Source organism: Daldinia decipiens (genome assembly GCF_022478715.1).
Source record: "Daldinia decipiens strain CBS 113046 unplaced genomic scaffold F4813scaffold_6, whole genome shotgun sequence".
NCBI classification, from domain to species: Eukaryota; Fungi; Ascomycota; class Sordariomycetes; order Xylariales; family Hypoxylaceae; genus Daldinia; species Daldinia decipiens.
Window position 1 is genome coordinate 626,544 of NW_026054549.1, and position 11,294 is coordinate 637,837.

General features: G+C 49.7%; 4 protein-coding genes across 4 annotated transcripts; 1 reads left to right on the top strand and 3 right to left on the bottom strand.

The window, feature by feature from the left end:
* Positions 1-268: 268 nt before the first annotated feature.
* On the top strand, positions 269-1,984 carry F4813DRAFT_379283 (alpha/beta-hydrolase; the record flags this gene model as incomplete). Its single annotated transcript, XM_049245438.1, has 1 exon — positions 269-1,984. The coding sequence occupies one exon, from the start codon at positions 269-271 to the stop codon at positions 1,982-1,984; it is 1,716 nt and encodes a 571-aa protein (XP_049102453.1).
* Positions 1,985-2,331: 347 nt separating this feature from the next.
* On the bottom strand, positions 2,332-4,607 carry F4813DRAFT_295652 (Sodium:solute symporter family-domain-containing protein). Its single transcript, XM_049240679.1, has 2 exons — positions 4,086-4,607; positions 2,332-4,032 (listed from the first exon to the last, which is right to left on the bottom strand). Exons 1-2 carry the CDS (start codon positions 4,309-4,311, stop codon positions 2,381-2,383), a joined length of 1,878 nt encoding a protein of 625 aa, XP_049102454.1. The 5' UTR covers positions 4,312-4,607; the 3' UTR covers positions 2,332-2,380.
* A 979-nt stretch (positions 4,608-5,586) lies between these two features.
* F4813DRAFT_350088 (peptidase M24, structural domain-containing protein) lies at positions 5,587-7,829 on the bottom strand. Its single transcript, XM_049242264.1, has 5 exons — positions 7,188-7,829; positions 6,493-7,129; positions 6,038-6,409; positions 5,882-5,988; positions 5,587-5,817 (listed from the first exon to the last, which is right to left on the bottom strand). The coding sequence occupies exons 1-5, from the start codon at positions 7,622-7,624 to the stop codon at positions 5,718-5,720; spliced, it is 1,653 nt and encodes a 550-aa protein (XP_049102455.1). The 5' UTR covers positions 7,625-7,829; the 3' UTR covers positions 5,587-5,717.
* A 1,020-nt stretch (positions 7,830-8,849) lies between these two features.
* On the bottom strand, positions 8,850-10,369 carry F4813DRAFT_295666 (cyclin-domain-containing protein). The gene has a single exon (XM_049240680.1). It carries the CDS (start codon positions 9,965-9,967, stop codon positions 8,945-8,947), a length of 1,023 nt encoding a protein of 340 aa, XP_049102456.1. The 5' UTR covers positions 9,968-10,369; the 3' UTR covers positions 8,850-8,944.
* Between the last annotated feature and the right edge of the window lie 925 nt (positions 10,370-11,294).

An 11,294-nucleotide genomic window follows, 5' to 3' on the forward strand; every position in this document is an offset into this window, starting at 1 on the left:
GTGTGCCACCAATGGCGTCAGCCCAATACCACGGCTCGTTACCTAGAACAGCCATTGACAACAAAGGAAAATCCAAGACCGGTAAGACTCATCCATGCACATTGCCTGTGCCCATGCCGGCCTACGTAGCAGCATAGCTAGCCAGGTACCCCCTGGCGATCATCATGGCTACTACCGAACATTCCTTATAAATCGTGACTTGGCGTCCGTCAACTCTTCCCTTCTTGTCTTCCCGCTCCCTACGCGCGTCATGACAATTGCCTTCGCCATGTCTTCCTTCGTGCGGCCGTTGTTGCTCGTAGCTGCAGCATCTCAAGGATTGGCTCAGTTCGTTGCACCGCCAACTTCTCTCAAAGAAGTCGTCGGCTATGCTAAGGTTCCAGTTCGGTACAAAGAGGTGCCCGCGGGGACGTGCGAGCTAGATCCTAACGTGAAGAGCTACTCGGGATATGCCGACGTGGGAGAGGATGAACACATCTTCTGGTGGTTTTTCGAATCCCGCAACCAGGATCCATCAGAGGCCCCGCTGACCGTTTGGATCAATGGCGGACCGGGCTCGAGCTCTATGATCGGCCTCTTTGAGGAGTTGGGCCCTTGCCGTGTCGATTACTTCGGAAATGTCTACAACAACCCTTACTCGTGGTCTAACGTGAGCAATCTGCTCTTCATCGACCAACCCACTCAAGTTGGCTTTTCTTATTCTAAGCCCGTTAACGCTTGGTACTCCGGCGGCAACATTATAACCGTGCCAGACGCTACATGCCCAGACTATGCGCCTGCTGGCTCGTGCGGAACCTATTCCTATCCGAATCTCACGCTAACTGCAAACTCGACTACTAATGCTGCTCCTAATTTCTGGAAGACCCTCCAGGGTTTCATGGGCGCATTCCCCAAGTACTCGCGAAACGGCTTTCACTTCGCGACAGAAAGCTATGGCGGTCACTACGGACCTGTCTTCAATGCCTATATCGAAAAGCAGAACGCCAAGAAGATTCCGGGTACGAAGGAGATCCAGCTGGAGTCGGTCCTGATCGGCAATGGGTGGTACGATCCGATACTTCAGTATCAAGCCTATTACAATTTCACCGTCTATCCCGGAAACACTTATGACTATGCGCCCTTCAACGCGTCTATAGAATCCATGTTCTATAACAATTTGTACGGGCCCGGGAACTGCCTCGACCGGCTAAATGACTGCAAAGCTACTGGGTTGAACCATATCTGCAGCAGCGCAGACAGCTTCTGCGCCAACATGGTCGAATCCGTGTACGACAACGTGCTCGGCCGAGACGAGTACGACGTGCGGGAGCTCGTGCCAGATCCGTTCCCATACGGATTCTACAGCGACTACCTAAACTCGGCGGAGCTGCAGGCCGCAATTGGCGCGTTTACCAACTTCTCAGCATCCAGCGACGCCGTAGGTCAGGCGTTTGACGGCACCGGAGACGACGGCCGGGAGATGGGTACGATCGAAGATATCCGCTACCTAATCTCCAAAAACATAACCGTGGCAATCTACGCGGGCGACGCGGACTACAACTGCAACTGGCTCGGAAGCGAGGCTGTGGTAGAAGAAGTTGCAGCGCCGGGGTTCTCGAAAGCCGGCTATACGGACATAATCACGAGCGACAACATAACGCACGGCCAGGTAAAGCAATCCGGCAAGTTCAGCTTCACGCGAATCTACGAGAGCGGCCACGAGGTCCCCTTCTACCAGCCCTTAGCCTCCCTAGAGTTCTTCGAGCGAGCCATCAAAGGCCAGGACATCCAGACCGGAAAACAAATCGTGGACTTGAAGTATCTCACGCAGGGGACGAAAAAGAGCACATACCGCCAGGGAAATTCCACGATGCAATGGGAAGTGCTGCCGGCAAATACTACGTACGATGTCAACACGAACAAGCCGGGCGGGGTTTGGGAGGAGCAGCAGTCTGTGCTTATGAAGAAGAGCTTGAGGGCACGTCCTGGACGCCGTGGGAGGTAAATAGATGCTGTTGCTACAAGATTTTGTGGGATCTCAAGCGTACCTATATACCATCATAATGACCTTGATGTCTCGAATAAAGTAATGTCTATAATTCATAACCGTATTTTACGTCATGTTTACATTATGTTAAGCCAACGTAGGGAGTAGAAAGCCATAGGAAGTAGAAAGCCATAGGAAGTGTCCAGCTTTATTCAATGTTCAAATACTGTATAGCTCCCTCCCAAGTGATCCGCGGTAACCAGGTCTAAGCCGACAAATTTAACCCTTACCACAGAATCTATACTTATAATCTACCTAACTAATCTATCTAAATCAAAAGGCCGCCCAAAATATTATCCCCCCCTGCCCTCTAGCCCCAACCCACGCTTACAGATAACCCTTCATTATCCCACATCATGCCGAGGCCGATTTCCCAAAATATCCCCTCGTAGTATTCCACACGCCCCTAGCACCCTTAGCAATCTCGCGACGTCCATCGTACAGCGGATACACTGCAACGGCAAGGAACGAGAAGAACTGCCAAGCAATAGCGACGGTAGTCCACCCGCTGAAGAACGGCTTCGTGAAGACGTAGTCGCGGTACAGCGGCATGGGCCACGCCACGAACGTTACTAGCACGATGAAGACGAAGAAGGCCCATGCGATACGATACCATCTCCGCAGCTCCCGCAGTGTTTCCTCGCTGAACGGGTGTTGAATCTGGTCGAGGGGGATTGCGGTGGGGTTATTTCGCGGCGAAATCGTAGCTTTGGGCGGGTTCTTCTTCTCTGTATCGCCAGAAGCATTCTCTAGTTTGTGCGATGCCACTTTAGTCACTTCTTCCGAAGACGATGCCTGGGCTTCGCGGGACAGGTATACACGTTCAGGAGGCGCGAGGTGCTTTTCACCATCTTTCTGACCGGGATCTTTCTTCTCATCGCTGATCGACGACTCTTCCGATTGCTCTACAGACGATGCGCTATCGGGATCGATCCGGAATTCGTCAGCAAGTTCGATGCGCAGGAACTCGCGCCAATCGAACTTATAGGGTTTATACTTGGAGATCAGGACAGAGTAGATTGCCGGCGAGAAAAACGATCCGCATGCTCCGTATAATGCCGGCAGTCCAGCTTCGGTCGTCTCTAAGTTGATAGTACCATACAGGGCCTGCGCTGTACCTAGCCATATAGCGAGACCAGTGAAGAAACCTAGGATCGGAGATATGATGGCAGCGAGACGCGTCTGCCCGGACCAGCACAACGTCAAGGCTAAGGGGATGATGCCCGGACATGAGAGGATAGGACGGAAGTAACCGATCCAAGTCATATCCGCACCTCCGTAGTTAAGAGCCAGCGAGACGCCCGTGATGAAGATGGCATGGGCTACCACGGCCAGATGGCTCACTCTCAGGAGCCGCTTGTCGCTTGCCTTGGGATTTATATAGTTCTTGTAGACGTCGAACGACAGGATAGAACTCACAGCAATCATGGACGAACTGACGGTTGATGTTAACGCCATAAACAACAGCACGAAGAAAGCGACTATACCCTGGTCGCCGATTAACGCCTTGACTGTGTACGGCATGACAAGTCCAGCATTGACTTCGGCGCTCGTGAACTGGCCTGGATAAGACGGGAAGATAGGGGTATTGTGAATAGCTCGCGCAGCCAGACCGATAACAGTGCCCAGCCCCCAAGGAATTCCGAAGATAGCGACGGCCGCAAGGTTATAGCCCGGTACAGTGGCAGAAACCTCGCTGGCAAAAGACTTCTGCCAGAAAGCCGTGTCCATGACCACAAGAGCCAAGTTGCCAAACTTGAGGATCAGGCCCCAAATGATAGCATCCTTAGATTTCATCGTGAGAAGTGACCCCTCAAAGTTACCGGGGATGTAGTTCTCGGCTGCCGTCGCCATCACCTTGTCGTAAAGACCCCCGAGCCCGCCTATGGCTTCATGAGTCAGGATGCTTAACGTGAAGTACATGATGAGAACCAGGGCGACGGTAGTATGGATATAATCCGTAAGGAAGGTAGCTTTAAGGCCGCCCACGGCGGTATACAGCACCACTGCCAAACAGTAAGTTAGTCTCTTTAAGAAGTATAATAAGAGCATGACTTACCACCGAGGGGAATGAGAACAGTAGCCGCAACGAAATGCATGCCCGAAATACCGTAAATAAGCTGCGAGCCCGTGAGAATCATAGACGCACACCCAAACACGTTGTTAGTCAGGTTCAACACGATGAACACCACATGCCCTACCCTGCCATATCGCATCTTGATAATCTCGAGCGACGTATGCGCGTAGGGCACTCGTATCTTAGCCAGTACTCCAAGCGCCGCCATCAGCGCGATCTGGAAGCAGAGACCTGTCGCCCACCACTGTGATCACCCATATTAGCTTATACTCTTGTCCATTCCACTCCTTCCCGCCTATATAGGTACCTAAGACATATACTACAAGCCATACCACAGCCAAACCCGGTACTCAACCCCCATCAGAAAAAGAAAATAAGCAAGCAAGTAAAAAGAAGTCCTCACCAACGGCACCGCCAGCCCAAACCGATAGCACATAGCCGCCGCAAACACCGTCTCGTTGATCCACATCCACGACGAAAACACCGCCGACGCCGTGAGCCCGATCCCCACGGACCGGTTCGCCACCATGAACATCTCCGAGGTCCCCGAGTCCTCGGACAGGTACGCGCGCTGGATCTTAATAGCCACGAGGATCACGGCGCAGAAGGCCACCCCGAGCCCGATCAGCAGCCCGTACCCCGTGCCCTGCGGCACCAGCGTGATGCCGTGCACGCCCAGCTGCAGCTGCGACATGTTTTCCTCTTTCGCTTCCTTCCCTTTCCTAGGCTGGGATTGGGGGCTTAGTACTAGCCAGCAACCGGAATACGAATAGTAAGTAAAAGACGCAGGTTAGGTAGGTATGTATGTATGTATGTATTACTACACCAAACAGCTGAAGAAGGAAGGTCGCGGCAGTTTTATTTATTCAATCAAGCAGCCAGCCAGCCAGTCAGTCAGTCAGTCCAGCCTTCTCCTCTTACCCACCTACACCACCCTCCACTCCGTTTTCGCCTCCCGTCCGGCATGGAATCCCGGGCATACATCTCCGAATCCATGCTCGCGCGCGTCACGCCGTGGGGGGGAAGAATTGCGTTATGGCGATAGCGCAGGGGGAGGGGGGCATCTGCAAGCCACATGCAAGTTTTTCGGCGGGATCCCGAACCACTGGGACCACTCCGTGCTGTCGGCGGATGGCGTGCGATGCGGTGCAGATGACGGAAATAGCCCGGTTGGTGCATTGGCGAATGGCAAGTGTTTTGGCAAGACTATTTGGTGATACTACTATGCTCTCCTATTAGGAATTAGGCACAGTGGATAGAGTCAATGGTAATAGGAAAATATTTTCGAGTTGATGGATGTTAGTATGATGGAAATTGCTGTAGTCATTGACTAGGAATATGATGTGAGGGGAGACTTCAGTTGCTACCTGTTTCTATGATAGTCATTTCATATATAGTGCAACATAAGAGACAGATGAATAACCTTTAGAGTGGGAATATGTTATAAGAGTAGCAATTAATCAGCCAGAGATCATGCCAAAGAATCAGACGTATTGGTATCATATTTCTATTTGTATCTTTGTTCATTAATGTAGGGAAGAGCTTGTGAAGTAGTGGCAACACCACAACTCGTCAACTACTTGTCCCTTCTCATACAAATCATATATTCCTTACTTAGCTGCTAGAAATGATCTTCTCTATCTCATCAGGGTCCTTGATTGCATCAGTTAGATTGATTGAACCATCCTTCGTGATGAGCAAGTTATCCTCAATCCTATTTCATTCGTGTTAGTTCTTCTCCCATACAAAGAAAGTAACCACAGCTCGTTTTCACTTACCTCACACCACCAACATCCCAGTACTTATCCAATACCTTCTCGTCGATGAATTTGGCATGTTTAGGGTCCTTCAAGTAAGGCCTGACGATAAACTCGCAGAAGTAGATCTACCAAGTCAGTCTGGTGTAAGTTTGCAAAGGTATTCATTTCACTTACACCGGGTTCGACAGTAATCACGCTTCCAGCAGGGAGGTTCGCCCGGACTCGTAAGTATCTAAATATCGGGTCGGGATCCGAATAGTTGGGGTGACCACCAGTGTCGTGAGTATCTAATCCGAGATAGTGGCCTAAGCCGTGAGGGAGGAATGCCGTGCTCGTCCGAGCATCGAGAATCTCCTTCCTGTCTCCTTTTAAAACTCCTAGAGAGAGTAAGCCATCGATGGCGATCCGATGCGCTAACAAGTGAACCTCATCCCAGGACACTCCTTCTTTCAGGGCGGCAATAGTGTCTGTTTGCATCTGGAGAACAATCTCGTAAATAGCTCGAGACTCTTCGGTGAATTTTCCGGAAATGGGGAAGGTTCTCGTCTGAAATATCATTAGTCTAACGTATTCTTCTTTTCATCAATATCTAATAACGCAATAAAAAGATGCTGCATTTGGCCACTCACGATATCAGAAGCATAGCAACTCCACTCGGCACCAGCATCCAAAAGTAGCAGATCCTTTCCAATTAGATCTTTGTTATTGTGAACATAATGTAGAGTAGCAGCGGCTCGTCCACTGGCAACGATGCTGGGGTACGCTTGCTTCTTGGCCCCCTGAGAAATACTCGTGCCCACGAATACTCCCTCCAATTCATATTCGTTCTTGGCCTTTTTCACCCTTTCGAGGACGGCCTTGTGGGCGACTCCGCTAATCTCATTGGCTTTCTTGATGAGAGCGATCTCGTACTCGTCCTTGATGACACGGCTCTCGTCAATGGCTTCGCCTAGGACGGTGAAATCTTTGTTGGTAAACTCTAGGAAGGTCACGGCATCCGAGACGCGATCGGCGATGGCAAAGACTGTGGTATTGGGGGGGCTTCCTAGCCTAGCCAGTGTAGGGTTGAGCTCGGTAGAGGGAAGAACAGCGTCGACGTCGTACGTCGACAGAGCTTCCTCGGGAGACAATGGCAAGCCAGACCAGATAACGGAGTCCGGGTCTATAGGAGGGATAAAGAGGGTCGAGTGCTCGGTCGCGATATCGTAGATAAAGAAGCAGTCGGCAACGTCGACACCAGTCAGGTACATGAAAGCCCTCCGTTGTCTGCACAACTTTCGCGGTTAGCGTCGCCCTTCGAAAAGTAAAATTCGAATAGGTTTACCGGAAAGGAATTGACTCGTCGCTGTCTTCCAATAGCTTGTCTGATCGTCCCTCCAGGTACAGAATACCGGTAGCATCGGGGATTTTAGATCTAATATACTCGACCACGCGCTTCGCATGCGCCTTGGCCGGGTACTTCCCCTGAAGGATTTTCTCGACATCGATATTCGCCTTAGACATTGTGGACCTCGCTGGCGCTGGCGCTGGCGTTGTCGTTGTTATGTGTCTAGTTGCGAAAGCTAAAGAAGCTTTAGGTGGTTTTGGTGGTTTAGGTGGTTTAGGTGTTCTAAGTGGGATGATTTCGCAATATGAACGCGAATGCGGGGTAGTTTGAATATCCGTAGAGGTATAGAGCTTCGGTACCACACGTGCTCTTATGCTACTTCTAAGAATTCCAAGGGAAACTGGTATCTGTCTCAATATTCTCGTATCGCACATATTGACATATTGTACATTCGGCTTAGGCAGGTGCAAGTAGCACAGTGCGCCGTACTTGAATACTTCAACTCTAGTATCGCAAAAGCACCTTATCTTGGCTAAGGCAGGTACCTATACTGTCCGGCGCGGCTATCATCGGAATACTAGACGGGTCAAACTATCAATCCTTCCGGTCCGTCACGGCCGGGCCCGAACTACCTAGTCTTCCCGCCTTCATTACCCCCCTGTTTTGTAAAGACGTCGCCAGGGCGAGTCCGAGGGAAGTTCTTCGAATAGCTATCCCTTCGGTCGTAATTGTCTGCAAAGCGATCTACTTGGAAGCACGCATTCCATATAAATTAATTCTTTGAGCAAGAAGTTTGCTGGATTCATTAAAAGCTTATGCACTATGACATCTTTTAGACAAGAGATACTTCGTTTTATTTATATTTCAAACCATTAGTCGATGGCTTAATATGGCCTTAGATAAAAAGCAAGGGTATCATAAACTCGTCCTTGATATCAACTGAAAATGACTACTACCCTTATTTTTCGTAACATATGCCTCGGCAGGTTGACAGTCAATGCAATCCTGAAATTCTTCTTGAAAAAACAATCTCTTAACTGATAGAGCAAGATGCTTAATATACTATGTACGAGTAACAAGATTCGGGTATCATATATGAACGAGTTCTCCACGTATGCCTCCCTTCCTCGATGATGCCCTTCGAAAAATACTTGCCGCCAATAATAATGCAATCCCTATATATCCCATGCGCATGTAGAAAATAACCTCACTAAGACCCCAGATCTTCGCTCTTCAGCAATACGCGACCGAAAACCGTCTCCGCTGCTTAGCAGGCCACACATTCGACAATCCCGCGTAAGTTGGTTGCCTAAAGTACGCGTCGCGCAGCAACGCCCCTTCGTCGCCCCTCCCTTAGGTACCCTGATAAGTCAAAAAAACAAGTTCGACTTTCACCCGTTGGTTAGTCACATTGAATGGCCTCGAGACAGCCGCATATATAAATGTCGCTTGGGGAGCATCTCAATTCGAACCCTACGGGGGGACGTTGCCTGGCCCCTGATGTGTGACGCCACATACACGACCTATTCCCCTGCATCGTGGCGAGAAAATTGGCGAGGAACATACAAGTCGAAAAAGAATGTCCCAGTGATCGAAAGTAGGGAGGCGCAGTAGTCGACACCCGGGGTAAAATAAGTGTTGGGTTGGTCCGGTGGACGGGGATTTTTTTTTCGTTCTCTTCCAGACTGCACCCCGAATATAATGATAGCGCGACATCGCAAGGTTGCTTAGAAGTAACCGCTTAAATCCAGATTTCACCCTTTTCTCGGTGGCGCATCCAGTTTTAAAGTCGGTATCGCATCATCTTCTGACTGTGCCAGTTCGAAGCCAACAAGGCCACGACCTTGCTTCAACGTCTCCCAATGACTCTTCAAGGTATCTTCTCCTATCACCAATTCGAAACTGGTTAAAAAGCAGAAACTAATTTCCAGCCTCGCTAATTCGATCTCACTCACTCCACCAACCCGAGCGACCTTAGCGTGCGGGTAGCTTAAGTCCTCAAGAGCTTTCATTGCTACTCTCAGACCCGCTAGAAGTAGACGGTGGCAATTCCTCCGGGTGACAACGATGGCCCGTTCCTCAACAGCGAGCCGGAAAATATAAAACGACGTCGCGAGATACACGGCAGTTGACATGGGACAAAATCGGTGTATCCGCAATAGATAATCCTCAATACTAATCGGCGGGGGCTGTTTGCTAAAGAATTTCCGCGTAATAGCGCTGTGTTGAAGATTGAGCGGTTGTGAGTTGGCGCCGATGATTATATACGGCTCCGGGGTGCTCTTTGACAGCCCTGGGGTTGATGTCTTCTTAAGGTGGACGCCATCGATGGATTGGTTGCGTGTCGCCATCCCGGGGTTCTGAATCTGAGCTTGAGCCCGAGCTTGGGATTCGGCCTGTTCCCGCAGTCGAACCAGGCTCTTTTCTGACAGATTCCTGACTATTTCCGCCTTCTCCCGTTGCATACTACGCATACCAGGAATGGTTGGGCTCGTGGGAGGGGGTGTCGGAGGTATATCGCCTGTAATGCGGACAAGCGCTTCGACACTAGCGCCGAGCAGCTTAAGAGCCGCAATAGGGGATAGTTTGAAGAGGTCGTGAGAGGAGGGACTCGGCGCGGTATGGAGCGGAGGCGGTGTTCGAGCTTGCAATACCAATTTCGGGTCTGCTGAAGGAATGGGAGGTGGAGGAGGCGAAGTCGGTGTCGCGCTATCACTTCCCTTGTCCTCATCTATTTGAGACGCTGGGGCGTCTGACTGGCCATTGTCGCTTGCCATTTAAACCCTACTCCCTTTCTTCCCTCGAACTAAACAGTTGACACCTAAAACTATTACTACTAGGTAGTAGTATGACAGATCAACCTCGAGCGGTACAAGATGAACTCGAATCTATGGCTGTTGAAGAAAGTGATCCGGCAAACCCTGTTGTCGTTCAGGATTCGATGGAGTTTGCTGGTGGATAGTACCGGGTGCTATCGAGCTGAAGAGAGCTCGTGATATTTTGATCTCCGGCGCGTGGCTTGACTCATGATCTCTCGTAAGAATAACGAGGTAAGCAGCTTAACATCAGCTACTAATACACCAAAGGATATATTGTACGCTCTGGTCTTTCAGTTGACTTATCAAGCAGCTAGGAGCTATGTTACCTAACTTGATTTGCCAGCCACAAGAACTTAACAGATCTAACAGATCTGTTTGGATAAGTACTGCGGAACCATATTGATGATAAGTGTAGTAGCTAAGAGATCGTCTGTGGTAGTAGCATGGCCACTCTTCAAGACGAAAACCTATGAAAGGCGGATTTGGCCGAGGTCTATCCGAGTACAATATCGAGCCTCGTGATGGACGAACTAGAAACGAAACCAAACAGGAATAGGTGGCAGTCGAGGCCAAGGCTAGATGGAGAAATCAAACATTTAAGATGAGGGACCAGATTTCCATTATAATAAAAATGAGGGACTAGATTAAAAACAATGGGCCTCGGAGAAGTTAGCAGGTTAGCAGTCCGATTTAAGGTTTTCCTCTTTCCTCTTTCCCGCTTTGTCGTAACCCAGGCCTTTTACCCCTGTAAAGAGGTACCTAATGTATCTGGGAATACAGGTATGTAGAGAGGTAGTCATAGGTATTGTGTACCTGTACCCAACCCCTCCCACGCTAGGAGATTCTAGCCTCGGGCAAAATGGGGTTCATTTCGGGCCTGAATATGTTGTATGTTGTACATATACTTATGCATCAAATATCCAAAACTACCTAAACGGTGGACGTAGGATAGAATTTGCATTTATTACCCAAGTTGGCCCATTCAATTATTGATATCTCGATTTCTTACCAGCTGGGTCCATATATGTATGTAGAAGAGGCTCTCTATCCAATCGTACCTCAAGGGTCTAAAAGCACTTGCAGCTTACATGCTTTAGGTATACAGGGGTTTTTCTGCAGGTTCAAAAGACCCGTGACCCGTGACCCTATTCAATAGTCCCGAATTGGAAGACCGCAGGACCCCGCCAACCCACTGAGTTATTGAAATTGAATCCACGATACGATAATACGATAACAGATGCTCACCCTCCTAAAGCTGACAGAGTTTGAAAAGATGGGTGATGGT